The sequence below is a fragment of the Protopterus annectens genome, chromosome 3.part1 (assembly GCF_019279795.1).
Source record: "Protopterus annectens isolate FY-2018-M chromosome 3.part1, PAN1.0, whole genome shotgun sequence".
Lineage (NCBI taxonomy): Eukaryota > Metazoa > Chordata > Ceratodontiformes > Protopteridae > Protopterus > Protopterus annectens.
In genome coordinates this window covers 1449349723-1449371690 of record NC_056732.1, presented here as the reverse complement: position 1 = coordinate 1449371690, position 21968 = coordinate 1449349723, and the positions used below count along the sequence as shown (strand labels likewise).

At 38.7% G+C, this 21968-nt stretch overlaps 1 protein-coding gene across 2 annotated transcripts in view; it reads right to left on the bottom strand.

Moving 5' to 3' along the window:
• RUNDC3B (RUN domain containing 3B) overlaps nt 1-21968 on the bottom strand; it is a 2404839-nt gene that overhangs the window by 730715 nt on the left and 1652156 nt on the right. For both annotated transcript variants that reach the window (XM_044067523.1, XM_044067522.1), the window contains exon 5: nt 10789-10878. In XM_044067523.1, coding sequence (XP_043923458.1) covers nt 10789-10878 — 90 coding nt within the window. The remainder of the gene's footprint in view (nt 1-10788; nt 10879-21968) is intronic.

The following is a 21968-nucleotide window of genomic DNA, read 5'->3' as shown; positions in this document are numbered from 1 at the left end:
GGAAACCTCAGTGTTCTCCCACTGAATGCACTTGCACATTCTGGAAATCGTCTCGGAGAAAGAGTATCATTGATAGGGAGGTTTAGGTAACATGCTCTCCACTGAGTTTGAATCAGTATTCTGAGGGGAAAAACATTTATCTGTTCCATCACATTCCCCTCTGGATTTAATTTCTTGAATCACTTCAGGAAAAGAGAATCGCTCTTTTTTTTTTACCAGAAACCACCAGATAAGAAAGGTCAATAACGTATATAAGACCCTGAGCCAGACGTAATAAACTACTACTTTCAAGTGAAACTGGAGCAGGAGAAGGTATAAGTTTAGTTTTCTGTTTCTTTTTTGACAGGAAGATTAAGGCAGACACATTTTTAATGGCAACAATAGCTTCCTCAGGGATGGGCACAACATTCTGGTTAAGCAGGGTTACTTTCTCTGCCCCTTCTTGCAACACCAACATAAATGGTTCTCCCTTGTCCACTAAGGGGCATTAGCTGCAGAGGACATTGCTAATCCCCAGTCCATAGTGGCTGCATTTGCCACACAGAGGGATCTACGGAAAAAGAATAGTGGTCTGAGGAACCAGCTTGGCCAAAGCAGAGTCTCTCTCCTGCATCTGAAGCAAATTACCACCCTGCTGTGGTAGCAAACATCATTATTGAATTATCACTTAAGACACAGCAAAGACACATTTATATAAAAGAAAAGAAACCAGGTGATGAACTTCTACTAGCTAAGAATTATGAATGACCTTTGAGATATGACCAAACATTTATTTACAATTACTCAGATAAATGTATGTTGCCTGAGCAGCACCAAACACTCCAAAATATTGTTTCTTTGTGATCAAAACCATTACAGGTCCTATGTACTGGTATATTATATTCATTTGAAGTTGCTGCTTCACAATAAAAAAGAACTGGTTTCCTGACAGGGTGATGTTGAGCAGAAATGCCTCCTGCTTCAATAAAATAGCTAAATTTGCCACCAGTCTCCCTCACACCCACCATTGTAATAGCTTAAAGCAATTAAACTGGCTTGAACTGCACAACTGCCTAACATATTCACAACTAACTACAGCATACAAACTCATTAATCATCCAGAAAACTGCCCTGCACTACAAAACTTATTCCTGCCCTGCACTACAAAATGTATTCCTGCCCTACTGTCCAAGCAACCTCCGTTCTGGTAACAAATTCTTATTACTTACAAATAAGTCAAATAATGTTGCAGGAGACTCGGTCTACTCCCAATACATTGCTAAACTCTGGAATAGTATCCCCACACAAATAAAACTCTCCAACAAACTCAATAATTTTAAACTAGTGCTTATCTTAGCCAGTCCTGGTCTTGCATGTGCTCATCTCAAGGTTGAGTTTCTTTTCACCGTACGATGCACTCCAAATACATACTCTCAACCTCTCACTGAAATGACAGAATGATTTTTATACATAACTGCTGCCTGTACAATCTATTAAGTTGCACATGGGCTTTCTCTTAGTAACTTCCACCTCTGTAAAATCTTAGAATGTATAAATGTGCTGTCTGTGTATAAATGTAAATAGAAATGTAACTACTCTCTGTTTAACTGGAACTTAGTATAATGCATTGTAAGCAAATGGAGCTTTCCTCCCAGACCTCTTCTGAAAATGAATATTACCCAGTCGGACTTTCCTGGTAAACAAACACAAATAAAATAAATAAATAAATAAATGCATTTATTGGGTAATATTTGCTAAATTTTACATTGCCACCTTTTCTTTTAACTGAATATTGCAATAACATGAATAATTATTTTCCATGAATAGCTGTGAATACATTTCAATCTCTTAGCACAAGGAAACCTGGTTAATGCCTAAAATAATGGCGGGACAAAGGGCCAAAAGTAGGCATAGATTTTAAATATTACTGTTATAAACTTGAAAAAAAGATGCTAGAATAACATTATTTGTGTTAATATGTGTTTTCCAAAGGAAATGAAGTATGAAACTCAAATGTATGTCATTATTTAGGGATTTCAATCCTCAATGATTTGCCAGAAAACCACAAATTTTATGAGGAGAACAGAACAAACAATATGAGGCAAAATATGGACATTCTGCAAAAATCTGTACAGTTGAGAGGTATGCATGCCTTAAAGTTTAGAAAACTCCTGATCTCAGGAGCAACCTGATTTACGTAGGAGTCTGATTCTAAACCCTCAACACATTCATGCATGCCCACACGTACTCACACATACTCACATACAGGCACTCTTTCATACTCACATATATACATGCACTCATGCACAGTCATATACATGTAATCACACACTTACATATGCACACTAGCACATACTCGCACAATCGCATACACACACTCACGCACACTTGCATATACACAAGCACTCAACGTATAGTCATATACACCACGTAATCATACATTTGCATACACACACTCGCGCACACCCTCACACACACACACACTCACACTCGCACAAACACATGCTTTCACGTACACCCACATTGACACATGCACTCCTGTATAGTCACATAGAAGCACTGCAAACACTGACATACATGCACTCATGGACACTTGCAGACAACTAAACTCACACACACACACACACACACACACACACACACACACACACACACACACACACACACACACACACACACACACACACACACACATTCTTGTTTTTTGATGCCCTTTTTCTCTTTTCTCTGGCACGGCTTTCTTTATTTAAAAAAATCTCTGCCAGGAGCTGGGAACACAGTTCAGACTCTATTTAAAGGGTGGAGAGGGAGCTCAGCCCCCATACTCTATGGCTCCGGTGCCCTTGTTCTAATGGCTTTTTTTAGCATATTCCTGAGTACTACATATTGCCAAACAGCAGTTGTATACTTCAGATCAGGACATACACAGAAATACCACTCTAAAAATCTTCTTTAAAGGTGAATCACACTGAAGTGGGCAGCCAGACCACTAATTTACATCACTCAGTATGAATGCCAGAAGAACTATACCTCCAGGAACATAATACCACATATGTAGATGATTGGCTAACATCTGAAATCTCACTGAAAGGGTCACCTGAGCAGCCAGTGAGTGTCAATATATTATGAAATTTTGTCCATTAGTTTAAATGTCTACTGCTGGTGTAGAACACTCACCCTTCAAATATACCAAATAAAGATGATATTTGTATCACAAGCACTGATAAACTGGGGAACAGAAAAGAAAGTATGCATCCTCTGCAACATGCACCACATGATTAGTAACTAACTAGCTGTCCATTTTGATATTTATTTATTTACTTGTCAATCAGCTGACTAAACTGGCTCAGGAACATGGTCGCCTATGACTCAGACTGATTAACTAGTCATAGTCTGCACCGATTACCAAAGGTGTACCACAAGGATCCATTTTTGTCCCCCTCCTCTTCTCATTATTTATTAACAAACTTCTTTGTGACTTCCCTCATCTCACACTTCTCTTCTGTACTGATGACAAGGTCATTTACTGATTAGGACACTCTCACACCAACATTCAGTGCCAACTCCAGCCAGACTTAAATGAGGCTAACCAATGGCTCATAAACCATAAATGTCTTTTCAACCCCACTACGACCATTACTATGCTTCTTGGAACTCCACAGAAAATTCACCAAACACCTGACTCCTTAACTATTTTTGGCCTACACAATCATTCCATAGAGATAACCTCAACTTTCAAATACCTAGGACTATGGCTTGATCAGTTTCTAAACTTCCATTTCCACATAGACAAAGTGACATACAAAATAAACTCTCTCTTGTTCTGGGCCAAAAAGATCTCCCTTTTCTATCCCAACTAGCTGCAAAGAAGTTCTTTCTCAATTTGAATATAGGCTCCCAGTTTTTGCTTCTGCCTCCAAGAAAAACACTGACACACTCTAGACTATCTCTAACAGTATGTACCAATTCATTACAAGCTCACCAATCTGTGAGCATCACTGTATCACCCTAGAAAAAGCCAAATGGCTACCCATAAAACAAAAATCTAACCTACTTTTAGGATGCCAACTCTATAAACTATTCCAAATCCACACATTTATATCTCTAGCAGCTAGACTTTATGAAAAAACCCTCCTGGTATAACGTGAGACAATAACCACAAGCCACACCAGCTTTCACTACCCCTATAGGACCAATTTCTACAGCACTGTACATGCGTTCACTTTCCAGGCCCCTCCCTACTCTTTGGCAAGCTTTTCTCATCAACATTAAGGAAATAAACACTTATTCCAAATTCAGAATGCAACTCAAAAAGCACTTCTTCATCCAAGCTAAATACTCCTGCTACAATAGAGAACATATTACCTAACTTATTTCCTTTCTCAGTCTCTTCTTCTCTCTCAAGATTCACAAAAGATTGACCCTCTTTAGAAACTAATATATATATTGCACACCACACTCTGCTTGATTGTACAGTCTTGATAGTGAAATGATTTGTATTTCACTCAGCCTGAGAATGACATTATTCAGTATTGATCAGTTCACATTGCACAACATCATACATATAAATAAATAAATCATACTGCGGTGGTGGTGCTGCGGTAGCGTTGTCGCCTCACAGTTAGATGTTGCCCGTTCGATTCTCAGTTAGAGCGTCTTCTGTGTGGCGACATGTGTGAATGGGCATTCCTTCGTTGAAGGTTGTGCGTTAGGCCCGGCAAGCTAGCACGTAAAAATGTACTGCCAATCATTAGCGGACCGGAGTTCCGCTGTGGCGACTCCTAACCGGGAAAAGCCGAAAGACACAAACAGACATTGTTAAGGGCTATGGCACTCAAGAAACACTGGGAAGTATGCATTGTTTTTCAGAGCAAATTGTGTATTATTATTTTTTTTATTTGATTTGGCATGATTTCGTATCTGACAGCTCTAAAGCTATAATGAAAATGTATAATCCTTAAAGCCTCATATTCCCTCCTACTGTTATAACCATTTAGAAAAAGTTGGAGATAATAAAGTATGGCACAGACCTTCCTACAAGTTGCGATTTTTATACAGTCACATTCATTTTAGCATAGATTTTTTTCTAGTTCTTATCAACATGTAAATAGCAATGAAGACCAAGTTCCTGTTTGGTATTTACTTCTCAGAGGTAAAGATTAATGCCAAGGGCCTTTACGTACATACATACATGCATACAGATATTTCAATCATGGGCATTAATGCCCTTCTAGCCTTCCAATATACCAAAACACTTATTCCCATAATAATATACTAAAACACTTATTCGCATAATAAGTGTCCAGGCTGTTCCTAAATATATCTAAACTAGTACTTACTTTAATGTAATTTGGTAGTCTGTTCCATGCATCAGCTGCTCTGTCAGAGAACCAATTAGTACACTTCTCATTCCTATAGCACCTTCTACATAGGTTATCTGATGATTCTCTAGTACTTTTTGTTAACCCCAAACATTCCTACAGGTAGTTGTCACTAAATGCCCTATATACCTGAATAAGATCTCTTAGATATCTGTAAGAGACACTGTACAAGTTCAGATATTTTAATCTTTCATAATAACTTAAATTTTCATATCCATAGATGCCCTTGGTAAATTTCAGATGTATTCTTTCCAGTTTACTCTTGCTTGTTTTCTTATAAGGTTTCCATATTGTTATTCCATACTCAAGATTGGGTCTAGAGTAAATAACAAACAATTACTTCATCATTTCTGATTTCCTAGACTTTATAAATCTTTTTACATAACCTATTGTTTTATAACTATCATTAACCAATTGGTTGATATTATTAGAAAAACTCAAAGCTGGCTCTACCCATATACCCAAGTCCTTAAATGAACCTACAGTTTCAATCACTGTGTGCTGTATTAAATAGTCACCTTTCAGTTTAGGTCTCCTTTGGCTGGCCATGTTCGCAGATGGCTGCAATTTGGGAGCTATTGTAAATTCCTCCCATGACACAAACATTTTACAAGAGGGTCTAACACAGACAAATGACTTGTGCCAAAGTCATGGATTAAAACTCAATACCAAGAAATGCACTATATTGCTTTTTGGGAAAACTGTCACCCAGGCTAATTATTTCATTGATAAGACAACCCTAAATGTTGACCTGTTAGTTAGGGATCTGGGAATATATGTAGACAGTAATCTGGCTTTTGACTAACATGCTGCCAAGGTAGAAAGAAAATCATTCTATGTCACCCAGCTTATAAGTAAAGGTATGGCATCCAGGTCCAAGAAAGCCACAGTGCCACTTTATTTGGTCTGTATCAAACCTATCATTGAGTATAATGTCTCCTTTGGCATATACCTGGCCAGACATATGCAACAGATGGAATGCCTGCAAAGGTTCCTTACCAGGAGAATCTAGGGTATAAACACATTGTCCTTCATGGACTGCCATAAATCCATATTTTACACTTGGTCTCCTACAGGTTACTGACAGGCAATCTATGCCAGGCATACAAGGCATCCTCAGACCCAACTATGATGGACCTTTTGCACATCTACAAAATGAACAGCAGCAGAACCAATAGAGCCAATGATTTAAATCTTGCTTGTGACATAAATAAGACATGTTGGTGAGACAGAAGTGTGTCTTAGAGAATCCCCATGCTCTGGAACAGGCTCCCCATCCATCTTTAGCAGAGTCCATTCCTACCTATTTAAGTCTAACCTTGACCAATGGGAGGGAAATTAGTAATTCACCCCGGGTCTGGACCCCAAGTATCTGATAGACAGAGGCAGACAGTAATGTCCAAACTAACATACCCCTACATAACCACTAGAAACATCCTAACATACCCCCTCCTAATGAATGCCTTTGATACATAGGGACACAATTGGCTTGGATTGCACTCTAGGCTTATAAAGGCTCTGGTGGTTGTTAGCCTAGTACATACTTATGAACCTATGATAATGGATTTGCAGGCATAGTTTGCTTTTTTGACTAACACTTAGTACCGAAGCTCACTAAGGGCAGAAAACTGGGAGTCCTTGCTATCAGTGATGATCCTTTCATCATAGCAGTTATGTACGGTCTACATTTATGTAACAACACATACACAATTATCATAATGCATGCATGGTATGGTGGCTCAGCAGTTAGCTTTGCTGCCTGATATTGCTCATTTCCTTGGTTCAGTTCTCAGCTGGTGTGTACTCTGTGTGTTTGCATGTTCTCTGTTTGTTCACATGCATTTTCACTGGGAAATCTGGTTTCTTCTTATGTTTGAAGATAAACTGTAAGGTGTCTTGGAGTATCTAAACCTGTCTTAGATGTATATGTAAGTGTGAGTGTGTGTGCCTGCTAGTGGATTAGTGGATTGGGGCCTCGTCCATGGCTAGTTGCTGCCTTGTGCTAACTACTTGCCATTCTAACTTTTGGCCCTCAACAAACATGAAGTAGATAAAGTGGATGTAGAAAATGGAAGGAAGAATCAAACTCATAACAGGGAAAGGGGCTCATACTCAGTGTAATTTTTAAAATGCTTATCTTAAATAATGCAACAAATAAAACATGAACACCTTGTACTGGATTCTTCATAAAAGCAATGTGTCCGAATGTTGTTATAGCTAGGTGTGTGTGTGTGTGTGTGTGTGTGTGTGTGTGTGTGTGTGTGTGTGTGTGTGTGTGTGTGTGTGTGTGTGTGTCTGTGTGCACGCACGTGTGCATGCGCACAATATTTATAGTGAGGAGTTCTCACTCTGGGGCTTGCCTTCTCTGTTGGTTATGCATTTTCAGAAGTCTGCTTAAAGGAAGACTTGTGTCACACCATGGATCTTGGAAATTCTAAATGTTTCTAACTATCCTGGCTCTTGGGCTCTTAGCTTCACTACCTCACTGAAACATTTCACCAAACCAGCCTGCCAGGTATCTCCTTGAGCACTTACTTGTACTGGTACTCAAGAATGTTACTAAGGTACAGCTTAAGTCAAACATCAGTTGTAAATGGTTCAGATGATGCTGAGGAAGAGGCATGATCATGTTATATTCAGCTCTGTCTGCAACACTGCTACATATTTAACATGTTCAAGAGTCCTTTTCTGTTCAACAATAACTTCATATTTGAGAATGAATCTGGCAATGCTAGGAGATGAATTCCTAAAGGTTCAGGGATGCAAAACAGGGGTCTGCTAGAAGGGATACAGCCCCAAGCTGTCCACAGCAAAATATCCCCTAAGTATGCATGGGGTATGGAGATGGAGAGATACTGGCTTCAGCAGACCAACTGACCAAGCAAATCCACCCTACTATAAATGCACAACTTATAAGATTCTAAGACAGGCAATGTAAAGAAGTCTCATTAGTTACACAATGCGTGACTTGGCATCTGCTAATGTGTAGCTCATGGGCAGAGGAGTGTCAGGGGAATGCATTGTTTGATGTTTGCATGCAGCTAAGCCAGATGGATCCAGTGTAGCAATGGGATCAGAAGGGACAAAAGTGAGTCAAGGTCATGTAGGATGCAGGAAATGCACAATCCAATGCACAGCCAGTACTCCTGCCACACAATGACATGTAAATGTTGAGCTGCACAATCCAATGCACACCCAGTACTCCTGCCACACAATGACATGTAAATGTCGAGCTGCATAATCCAATGCACAGCTAATACTCCTGACTCAGAATGACATGTGTGTTGAGCTGTGGTATTCACTGCACAGACAGTACTCCTGCCACACAATGACATGTGAATGTCGAACTTCACTGTTCTGTGCACAGACACCTGCCTCAAAATGACATGTGAATGTTGAGGTGCATTATTCTTTGAACAGACAATACTCCTGCCACACAATGTCATGTGAATATTGAACTGCACTATTCTGTGGACAGACAGTACTCCTGCCACAAAATGACACGTGAATGTTGAGCTGCAGTATTCTGTGGACAGACAGTAGTCCTGCCACACAGTGAAATATGAATGTTGAGCTGCACAAGCTCAGGTACCAGACTGGATTTTATTTTGAATAGGTTTATTCTTGTGGGTTCTCACTGGCTATGTGGCAGTGTGGAAGAATTACAACTGATCAAACTTACCTGTGCAGGTGAATATCATAATTTTTACTTACTTTGTGATTTGTAGAAGGAGTTTATCAAGTCCTTTTGGAATCACATGTACATATAACACCTTTCCTGAGGGCTTGTGCATACATTGCTTGAAGAACAGTGGAAGCCCTCTTTAGGAATCAATAGTATCCGTAAGTGCTACTCAAGCTTGGTTTGGCATCTTGCTTTATTTCTAAATTGTTGTGCAATCTGACAGTAGGTATTTCTGCCAGAAATATGATTAATTTTATTTGCAGTCATGACATACTTATGAACATTGCATGCATGCAATTTAAGGCTGACTTCACTATAACCTACACTGTGTAGTTGGTCAGCCTATGCAAATGGATTTCTGTATCTGCTTTATTCTACTGTATTACTCTTTAAGTTACTTCACTGACCCCCTACTTTGACATTTTGAAAACCAGATATAACCCCATGCATGACTATCAAACAAAGATACAGACAAAATCATAAAGCTTCAGTATCATACTTGTTAAAAAAATTGAAACAGCATTGCATCTTCTTTAGAAGTGATGCATTGCCCCTCATTTTTTCAGCATTGTGTACAAGTATATCATATGTATCCCCAGAAGACTATGATTCTTAACTGTAGCACGCATGGTTCAATTTTCAAATAAAACTTTGTCATAAGACTTTGTTTTAGCAAATTTGCTAAACATTTGTAGCTGGGGCCATTGCCACTTCCTATTAGACCTGAGGGAATGTCCAGCCATTACAGCATTCTACAACAAATAGCTGAACTAAACTGAACTGTAATTATAGAGTAAAATACAGGCTGAGGCACAATGTATAGAAAATCCTAGCTAGTGAGGCACATATATAATATGCTCACATACTAGGGTCCAGCAAAATTCTGCTATACTGAAAATCTGATGAAATGAGCCATTTATTTCTCAGGTTACTTTCATAAGTCTTCATATTATGTACAAAGAACCTTTTTATTATTGTCTACAAAACTGGCACAGTGGTCCCCCTTTCTGCATCTAGATGACCCATTCATTACTCCTTCAGGGCAAGGTCCATCCAGCCAATTGGTTCCCAAGTGGAGGCAAGAATCAGGTGTAACAATGAGGGCCAGTCTACAGATTCTGTAGAGTATCCAGTCCCGACTCCCTCTCCTGTTTACGTGATCAGTGATCGCTGTCCTCAGGATGCGCATGCATGCAACTGTGTGTGAGCAATTTCCTCGCTATGCGGCAATCAGCTGTCACTTGTGGGCTTGCTACTCTCCTTGTTGAGAGTGATAAACCTGCACTCTCGCTGGTGTCACTAATACAGTGAGCTGAGCTGCCTCCCTCTCTCCAGAATGGGTGAGTTGTGATTGGCCAGTCACTCCCATCCTTTTATGTCTGGTCTCTCTACTGGCCACTTTATTAGTCAAACACAAGTTGTCTGGATGTACAGTCATGGCTTTAACCCTCAGTACCACAGGCCCAGGACGGACAAGTTTTCTTATGGAAAATTGTGTTACTTTCATTAACATTAGGACTGTACTGTAGAAAACACAGACTCACAATTGCATAATCATATTTTCAAACTAGAGTTTTGAAGAGTGTGCCACATTAGTACATGGCAAACTTGCAAATTTATTGCATCTGCTTAGAATGTAACACTGGGTATTGTACTGTAGAAATATAAATTTGTAATTCAGCATTACTTTTTACATGTTCTAAGCCAACATATGCTGAAGATACATATCATGTAAGAATTTACCTGAAATCAATAGCGTTGAGCCCTAACAGCATACCAGCAAACATGTTTGATTCTTCTCCTAGGACAATTGCTCCGTCTTCATAAAATCTCCTGCAGGGGCAGAATCATCCATCATAAAAAAAGTCATATTAAGTTAATCCAATACACATTTTGTACATAAAGTATAACTTTGTCATAACTATTATTTCACAAACCATATATTGCATCATGCTTCTTAATTCTGGCCATTTCTTTTGTATGTTTTAAACTGACACTTGCAAATCCACACCTGCCAAGGATAAGAATACACTGATATGTGAACTCAACATAAAATTATGTTTAGAAGTATGCCTATGCAAATATTTTAGTAATTTAGAAAGTACATGTTATTACATTACTCACATCTTCACATTATATAATTCACTCAGGTATTTTCTGTAAACGTCAGCAATACAGTTTAGTCATAGGTTCATAGGTATGTACTAGGCTAAAGGCCTCTGGGCCTTTTTAAGCCTACCTATTCTGCCCAAATCTCTGACCAGTTCTGGTACCCTTAATAATTGCAAGGAAGGGCTTAGGAGATGAAACATTTACAAGCAGGGGCTTGGGAGATGAACCATTTACAGCAGGGGTGTCCAACCTTTTGACTTGCTGCGGCAGCATCGAGTAAACAGAAATTGTCTTGGGCCGCACATAAAATACATCATATAGTGAACTCTTTTGCTGCCGGTGGCTACCAAAGTCGACCTCCTGGCTGTATTGTAGGTGCATTTGAACAATGAATAAATGTAATAAATGTCTAATACTTGCCTTAAAATTCTAATTCTCATTCTAATTCTTAATCTGACAATTAACTCTAATATCTTGGTTAATATATATATATTTTTTTTACAAACAAACAACTACGGAACCCTTCCTAGATATATAAAATCACACACTAGCCTACAGCAGAACATCTGTACATATTAGTAATCAATATCTCTAAACTCTTGTAGGATGCTTTACTATGGAATACATCTCACCTGAGTATCCCCCACAATTTTATTTACCCAGAATGACATATTTAAATTGATAAACCTGACAGGAATTTATGAGCAAAAGAGATGCATTAAAATAGGAAATAATCCATATACGTCTGGCAGTTCAAACTCACCCATGCATTTCCCTGCAAAAAGAAAAAAAAGCACCTGGAGACCCTCCCCCCCAACACACTTCCAGGTACCACAGTAACCAATATTACACAGAAAAATGTGTTGAAACTAGCCACCGGCACACAATTCAGCATGAGATGCTGACATATTTCCATCACACAAAACTTCAATATAATCCTATAAACCAGTTCATTACTCCTTCTCCACCGCCAAGCTGCACCCACAAGAGAGACATTAAAAGCAACATATTACCTTTAAGTAATTTATCAAATTAACTGAAATAGGGCATCAGTATTTAACAATATACTAATCATATAAAAATTCACTGTCCTAATTAGAATTCTGAATTCATTCACACCAGTTATTTCAAAATTGCTTATGTAAGGTATAATAGTATAACAGCCTACCAGACATTTGAAGCTTCACTTTCACTGTCTGCAAGAAAATAGCTAAAAAATCTCACATCACCACAAACACATTATATGATTTTCCACTGTCACACTGGGTACACTCATACCTCTCAACCTCTTAGAGCACAAAATCTGGACAAAGCACCATAAAAAGTGGGACAAAGGCCCAAAAATAGGAACAGTTTTTAAATATTGCTATTACAGACTTAGAAAGTTGATAGAATAACAGGTTTTGCATTAGCATAAATTTAAGTAGAAATCACTGCTTTTGTTCTGCTAGCATTTGAAAGGACACCAGAACTGGTTAACCAGCTCTTCTTCCTTGAGTGGAGAACTTTAGGAGGTACAGGTGACATTTGACATTGTTTTTGCAGGAAAAATAGCTTAATCATCTGCATGTCACATTACATGAGACAACAAATACTCTGATAAGCTATTGTTGAAAACCCTTCTGCCCCTCTTAAAAACAAATAGAAGCACACTGCCTTTCTTATTTTCAAATGCACAGTGAAAATAAAACCAGCATCTGTACTGGTGATTGGTAAGCACTTGGAAATGATTTTAGCTTCATTCAGTCTGTAGATTTCCTAGATAGCCAAAGGACACTTGTTGGATACAGAAGATACTTTGTACCATATGTTACCATCCTTTGTACACCCGTATGATGCTTTATTGCATACTGGTCGTATCTGCAGTGGGAATGGCACAATGTGCTCTCCTGAGGATGTGATGACAATTTGTTCAGCACAAATGTTATTAGAATAGCCTGATACTGTACAACATGTAATCCACAGGGATAAACCCACAACATACCAGAGAGAAAAATAAATACATAATAAGGCATAAAAAATCATATGGCAGAAATGTGTATTTTGTTCCAAAAGACTATATACTCTGGCACCTTTGACAGCAAAGACCTCCTAATACATTACACCTCTTGCAAATAACTCTTTTTACAGCATTATCAAGCTAATCAATAATTAACTCCTTCTCTACAACATGCGATTGCTATTAATATTTGCACATGGCAAATTATGTACGTGAACTGCTTGACAATTATAACACTGTTTTTTCTATAAACATTAAAGCAATACAAATTCGCCATAGATTCAAGTTAATTAATTATCCTAAGATAGAGGTCACTGTTCACAGGCAGAAAATTATCTACAAGGGTATAGCTACCCAGAGCAGACCTACAACTGACTTGTCTTTTGCATTGGTGGAGAGCTTACATGACCATACCTACATAATGTTCAGTTTTTCCTCTTTCATTCCAAACGTATTCACTACATCAGAAACTGATTAACCTGCAGAGATTACCATTTCTAGCCAGGTTCCACCCAAATAAATGGTAATGCATCATCTCAAAGCCTACTTTAAGGCTTCACTTCTACAGATGTACTTTTTCCCATAGTAACTGTTATATTTTAACTGGTGTATTTGTGAGCAAACTGCGTTCCTTTTCTTTTATTGCACTATAACCATACAAAGCATTGTTTTATACAGCCCAACACTAAAAGCACATAACTTTTGTCAGTTGTATTACCAAACCAGCTGAGTAACATGAATAAACTCAGTTCTCCCCAAATAACATTATTTTAAACAGCAACTGTGGCTTCTGAGAAAATATTCAGTATCTACTCTTCAATAGTCAGATATTCTATTCATGTATTTATAGCCACATGTATGAGCATCCTGCAGAGATTATCTTCCTGGGTCTGTCTATGTGCATTGATTCTGAAGTTATCACTTTACTGATTCATTGCCTGTACCACTTCAAATTACATTCTGATTTTCCATTTTTTTGCAGGAGAAATACCAGTAAGTCTCTAATCTGTATTGTCTAAGTAATGGCAAAATCACATTATTTTCACTGGACTTGGTATTTCAGGCCAAATTTCAATAAAACCTGCATTTCTCATACACACACACACACACACACACACACACACACACACACACACACACACACACACACACACACACACACACGTGCGCACACACACACACACACACACACACACACACACACACACACACACAGACTCTCTTCTTCTACTTTCACGCACACAGACATTTTGCTTTCATGCATGCACTCACTCCGCACTTACCTATTAATACAGTTAGGTGCTGTCCCTTTCAAAGGCAATGAATCCCCCTTCAGCGCGAACCTACACACACACACTGATTCTTCAGCATGAACACACAGATCCTAGTTTGCCATGAAAAAACAAAACGGGAAAGGTGCTTTGGTGCTGTTGTACACAGACGTTGCAGCTACAAGTCACGGGAGTGAAACAACAAATGGAAAAAAATTGTTTTAGAGCATGCCTACACTGAAGTTGCAGTTAAAGGTTGTGGGCTTCATGGAAGAGCTCTGAGGGACGCATACGGCCCGCAGGCCGCGAGTTGGACACGTCTGATTTACAGGTTGCTTGTGCCCATTAGAGACATAAGTTTCAAACCAGGGATGTATTTCTTGTTCTCCACCCAATTTTCCAATTTACATTTGAACTGGGTTAGGGAACAGCTCTGCTTCACAAGGGTGGGCACTCTGTTCCACTGAAGGGGTAGTCTCTGGGATAAATACCTCTCTCTCCCCAGTAGGTTCTATTTATATCACAGGCAAGGTTTAAGTCTTTGGAATGGGTAAATCTGCTGTTTGTTTTGCGGATATGCAGGAGGTCCATCAGGGTTTGGGTCTAACAATGCCTTGACAGATCTCAAAAGCCTGTAGGAGACAGAATACAGGGATAGGGCTTTGAGGTGGTCTGCATAGGACACATTACATATACCCTGTATTCTTTTAGTAAGGAACCTATATGGACTTTCCAATTTTTGGATGTGAATGGTTGGATCTACCTGAAAAGAACAAAAGCTGAAAACGCTGACAATGAGAAGACTGACACCGGAAGACCGACAATGTAAATGATCGACAGTCCAGAATCCCAATGCTGAAAACACCAACATGCGAAACTAGCACGATTGTGTAAGTATGACATAGTGACAGACTTTAGGGTTAGGGTGCGGGTAAGGTAAGTGTGTGTTAGTGATGGATTTTGGGTTAGGGTGCGGGTAAGGTAAGTGTGCATTAGTGACTGACTTTAGGGTTAGGGTGCGGGTAATGTAAGTGTGCAATAGTGATGGTCGTTACGGTTAGGGTACGGGTAAGGTAAGTGTGCGATTGTGATGGACCTTAGGGTTAAGGTTAGTGCATACATAGTTATGTATGTAAGGTTTAGTGTAGGTTTGTAAGGTTTTTGGTGTGCTTGTGTTGTGTGTATGTTTTTCGGAAATGGATTTGTTTTGTTTTGTTGAGTTTCGGAATTGTGGTTTGTCGGGCATTTACACTTTCGGGTATTTCAACTTTCGTTCTTTTCGTGTCTGTGTTTTTGTTGTCGTGCTTTTCACTTGTCGATTATTTCAGGTAGATCCGAATGGTTAGATACATATCAAAGGGGGCATTACACTCAATGATAGGTCTCATGAATGCTGAACACAGTCGAGCAGTGACCTCCTTGACCCTAGATGCCATAACTTTGTCCATAAATTGCACAACATAGAATAATTTCCTCACTACTGTAGACACATGATGGCCAAAGGCTAGATTACTATGTTTGTCCTCAAGTCCCTGACTACTGGTTCAACTGTTAAGGGTGTGGTGATAATTGCCAGGGATAGATGACTTCTTGATGAATACTGTTATGCATTTCTTGCCATTTAATTTTAGTCCATGGCTCGCTCACGGTTGTTTGTCTGTTTCAGTTCTTCTGGGGAACATTTGTTTCAGCAAGTGATTCTATGATTGCTCCTGATTTGCAATTGTCTGCAAATTTGGTCAACCAGAGGCCCTTGACCTTGGCCTTGACTTCACTGAATTAAGTGCCAAAAAGGAGCAGTCCCAGGTCTGATCCCTGAAGGACTCAGCTTGTGACTGGCATCTTTATAGAGGTAGACTCCCGATTCTAACATCCTGGGTTCTGTCTGTAAGCCTGCTATCCACCTGGTGACATATGGGTTTATACCTAACCTCCTGAGTTTATCAACAATGTCTGAATGGAGTATTGTGTCAAATACTTGGCCAGGTCAAAGGAACCTTTTTTTAAAACAGAAACCCTTGAAACATTAAAGTTTTTGAGTATTTTTGTATGTGTTTTTTATATGTATATATTTTTATATATGTATTTATACATTGAAATTATGGTTGAAATGTGTTTTGTACTGGCACTTTAAGAATGAGTTTTATGTTTTAATTAGTGGTTTGTCTCTGGATGTTGATTGGTTATTTTGAATATAAATGGTTGGCTTTCGTTGATGGAAATGTCTGATGAAGCTGCTGTTAATAGTGAAAGCGCTTACCATTAAACTTGTTTTTAACTTTTAGTGCACTTTGTTTTTTCTGCCTACAGGGATACCACGTTGCTTTTTAGTCTGTACATTTGTTTTACTTCAGTGGTGTTTCGATTCATGACCCTTGCATTGTGCTTGGGTCAGGAGTATGGCAGAAGGCAGCAACATGGAACTGAATTACAACCCAGGGGCTCTGAGCCAGGTTTTGAGAATGGATTACTTTGAGAATATCCTTTCTGTAGATTGAATCCTCTTATTACATTCCTTTGGCTACTATGCCCCCAGTGAGTATAGATCATGAACGTTGGGACTGTTTTGAAATGAAGTTCAAAGAATTAGAGAATAGACTTTATAAATACAAATGCCTTCAATGACAAAAACTGCATTTAGAAGTGGAATTGTACAACAATGTTATTCCTATGGGCATGCGTATCCTGAGTATGCCTACATATGGTGACGTTTATCCTAACCTACTAAAGCAGTGGCAGAATATGAATATAAAATTGAGTTTCGATCATATGCAGTTAGTTATACACTTTTTAAGCCGCAGGAGAAGTCACTGCTAGATGAAATTAAAGAGCTACAGAATGAGTTGCAAACATCTTTCACTACTGAGATTGTACAAAATAGCCTTGATAATTTATACGAGAACATTGCAGCATATGATAAAATTCTACAAGCAGTAAAAGTTAGGAAATTGCAGAGAGACATTACAGACTTCAAAAATGGAACAGTTTTTACTTGGTCTAGACAAGGCTCTGCCAATCAATATGATAGTCAAATGCACGAGCCTATAGAAAGATCAGAATGGGGCTAAATTAGTCCCTGTGACGACGACATCAAATCAGCCTATCCATTTGGCATGTGAGTCGCAGGAGGGAGGTGTAGATGTGGCTAGGCGGGCCTCCAAGCTTACATCATCCTCTAGTCCAGCTGATTCAGTGGGAATGCGAGCTAACATAGCCGCAGGGACTTCTATGGCATCTACGAGTACGCATAGCTGCGAGAAGAATGTTTTAGCAAGGGGAAATGCTGATACTGAGTTTAATAATCTCCTTCCCTCTGCCAAGAACCCTTTTCAGCTGCCTGAACCACTGCCTTTCAAGCAGATACAATGCGACAACAGGTCAAGGAGTCGAGGGAGGAAAGGCCAACCACATCGCATACAAACTGCAGAGAATTGGGGTATCTACAAAAACACAAGGAGCGCAGTAAGAAAGACTTAATTGTTAATCTTTCGTCACATGTTTTGACTAATTCTCAGTGTTCTGTGATTATCAAAGGCTTGTCCTTTATACCATCGAGAAGAACTGATATGTTGGACATTTTATTTTGTTTGAAAATGTTTTGTAGAAATGTCTCTTTGTCTGCAAGTTTTAAAAATGTGAATACTATGTGTAATACTTTTAAGAGACCAAGTACTTTCACGCCCAAGTTGCACCCCTCTGTGGAAGCTTTTTGCAATATTTGTGAAAAGGAAATTAGGGAGTATTTTGCTGTACAACGAAAACCGACGTTTTTTAACTTCAGTAGAGCAGAGCATGATGCACTGAATTAATTAAAAGGGATTAGGAGCTTAGAGTTTCGATCAGCAGATAAAGGAGGTGGGGTTGTACTTTTAGACAAAGAGAAATACTTGAAAAGTATGTTAGCTTTACTTAGTGATCAGAGCATGTTTGTAAGTATTACTAAAGTGGTAGTTCAAGCTTTGATAGAAAAAGTGTTATTCCTAGTGTTTGATTTATTGATCACTAAGGTTATAACGGAAGATCTATTTAGATATTTTAGTGTTGAGACCCTACCATCCCTATAATATATGGATTGCCAAAGGTACATAAGAGTCTGGTTGACACACTCATGTGCCCCATTGTGTTGGGCAGAGGATGGGTGACTGAACCGTTGAGCATTTTCGTAGAGAAGATGTTACGCCCTATTGTGAATAAACAGCGAACGGTTGTGAGAGACACTAAACAATTCTTGGAAGATCTTTACAAATGTATGACTAGTATTGGAGCACACGAAGAAGTTTTTGGTAACCTTAGACATCAGTTCATTGTTTACCATCATTCCAAAAGAGTGGAGGGTTGAGAACCTCAGAGAAATTTTGACCAAAGATGGTTCTTACTCTCATGAGAAGGTCAATCTTATTTGTAGTTTAGTTGAGATCGTATTAGAAAATAATGTGCTAATTTTTGAGAGAGTTTACTATCTACAGAAGGTTGGCGTAATGATGGGCACAGCTCGTGCCAATAGCTATGCCAACCTTGTTTTGACTAACTGGGAAAATGATGTGATTATGAATAATGTGCATAGCCATAATATAATATGGTACAAGAGATTTGTTGATGATGTTTTAGTGTTGTGGGGGGGGGGGTGAGATACACCTACTATCCTAGGAAGTACCACTTCTTTTCTGAGACTTACACATACATAGTCCACTGAACAGATTAACTTCCTTGATGTGAGGGTACAAATGTCAAGAATAGGTACTTTTAAGACAGGGCTCTAAAAAAATGAATTTCTTTTGGCTTTTCCCAGTTAGGGGTCACCACAGCGAAACTCCAGTCTGCTAATGATTGGCAGTGGATTTTTACAGTGCAGAGGTGCCAGCCTGACACCCAACCTTCAAAGAAGACACACCCATTCACACATGCACTTACCTGCATGCCTTTAAACGTCACTCGACCATGGGGAGGACATGCAGACTCCACACAGAAGGTGCTCCAGCCAAGAATCGAACTGGAGAACCACATGCTGTGACGTGACAATGCTAACCACTGTACCACCGCGGCCCTTACTTTTAAGACAGGGCTCTATAGGATGGAAATTAGGAACAATACATTATTGCATAGAAATAGTATGTACCCACACCATTTTGCTAGGATTGTTTTACCTGCCAGTTTATTAGGATGATGAGGTTACATAGTGATGATACACAGTTGAAAGAAGCTTTTGACCAACTCTAACAAGATTTCATTGATAGAGATTATAAACAGAAAGAAATCGATGAATGTATAAAATCAGTACTTAGAGACAGAGATGGTAGAGGTAGATCTTTTATCTCAGACAACCCTAATAGAGAGTGTTCTGCACAATTGTGCACTAATGATAGAAAGGTTATGTTCCCCTTAACATATTCCAATGACGTCAATTTGTTTTGTGATATTGTGGAAAGAAATTGGAATATTTTATATGTGAATGATGAGTTAAGGGAGAATGCTACTGAAAGACCGCGTTTTGCTTTCAAAAATAATTTATGTATTAAAAGGCAGCTTTGCTACAGGAGAGATGAGACCCCGGGTATGGTAGCTTCCCAAAGGAAAGGGATGTTTCCTTGTAGGAAATGCAGTATGTGTAAATATGTGCATGTCTGTAGTAGTTTTGTACATACTACACAGAGGTGTATTGTAGAGTTTTCATTTTATGCTGATTACACTACTAAGAACATACTGTTCCTTTACTGGGTACACTCATACAAACACATTATATGATTTTCCACTGTCACACTGGGTACACTCATACCTCTCAACCTCTTAGAGCACAAAATCTGGACAAAGCACCATAAAAAGTGGGACAAAGGCCCAAAAATAGGAACAGTTTTTAAATATTGCTATTACAGACTTAGAAAGTTGATAGAATAACAGGTTTTGCATTAGCATAAATTTAAGTAGAAATCACTGCTTTTGTTCTGCTAGCATTTGAAAGGACACCAGAACTGGTTAACCAGCTCTTCTTCCTTGAGTGGAGAACTTTAGGAGGTACAGGTGACATTTGACATTGTTTTTGCAGGAAAAATAGCTTAATCATCTGCATGTCACATTACATGAGACAACAAATACTCTGATAAGCTATTGTTGAAAACCCTTCTGCCCCTCTTAAAAACAAATAGAAGCACACTGCCTTTCTTATTTTCAAATGCACAGTGAAAATAAAACCAGCATCTGTACTGGTGATTGGTAAGCACTTGGAAATGATTTTAGCTTCATTCAGTCTGTAGATTTCCTAGATAGCCAAAGGACACTTGTTGGATACAGAAGATACTTTGTACCATATGTTACCATCCTTTGTACACCAGTATGATGCTTTATTGCATACTGGTCGTATCTGCAGTGGGAATGGCACAATGTGCTCTCCTGAGGATGTGATGACAATTTGTTCAGCACAAATGTTATTAGAATAGCCTGATACTGTACAACATGTAATCCACAGGGATAAACCCACAACATACCAGAGAGAAAAATAAATACATAATAAGGCATAAAAATCATATGGCAGAAATGTGTATTTTGTTCCAAAAGACTATATACTCTGGCACCTTTGACAGCAAAGACCTCCTAATACATTACACCTCTTGCAAATAACTCTTTTTACAGCATTATCAAGCTAATCAATAATTAACTCCTTCTCTACAACATGCGATTGCTATTAATATTTGCACATGGCAAATTATGTACGTGAACTGCTTGACAATTATAACACTGTTTTTCTATAAACATTAAAGCAATACAAATTCGCCATAGATTCAAGTTAATTAATTATCCTAAGATAGAGGTCACTGTTCACAGGCAGAAAATTATCTACAAGGGTATAGCTACCCAGAGCAGACCTACAACTGACTTGTCTTTTGCATTGGTGGAGAGCTTACATGACCATACCTACATAATGTTCAGTTTTTCCTCTTTCATTCCAAACGTATTCACTACATCAGAAACTGATTAACCTGCAGAGATTACCATTTCTAGCCAGGTTCCACCCAAATAAATGGTAATGCATCATCTCAAAGCCTACTTTAAGGCTTCACTTCTACAGATGTACTTTTTCCCATAGTAACTGTTATATTTTAACTGGTGTATTTGTGAGCAAACTGCGTTCCTTTTCTTTTATTGCACTATAACCATACAAAGCATTGTTTTATACAGCCCAACACTAAAAGCACATAACTTTTGTCAGTTGTATTACCAAACCAGCTGAGTAACATGAATAAACTCAGTTCTCCCAAATAACATTATTTTAAACAGCAACTGTGGCTTCTGAGAAAATATTCAGTATCTACTCTTCAATAGTCAGATATTCTATTCATGTATTTATAGCCACATGTATGAGCATCCTGCAGAGATTATCTTCCTGGGTCTGTCTATGTGCATTGATTCTGAAGTTATCACTTTACTGATTCATTGCCTGTACCACTTCAAATTACATTCTGATTTTCCATTTTTTTGCAGGAGAAATACCAGTAAGTCTCTAATCTGTATTGTCTAAGTAATGGCAAAATCACATTATTTTCACTGGA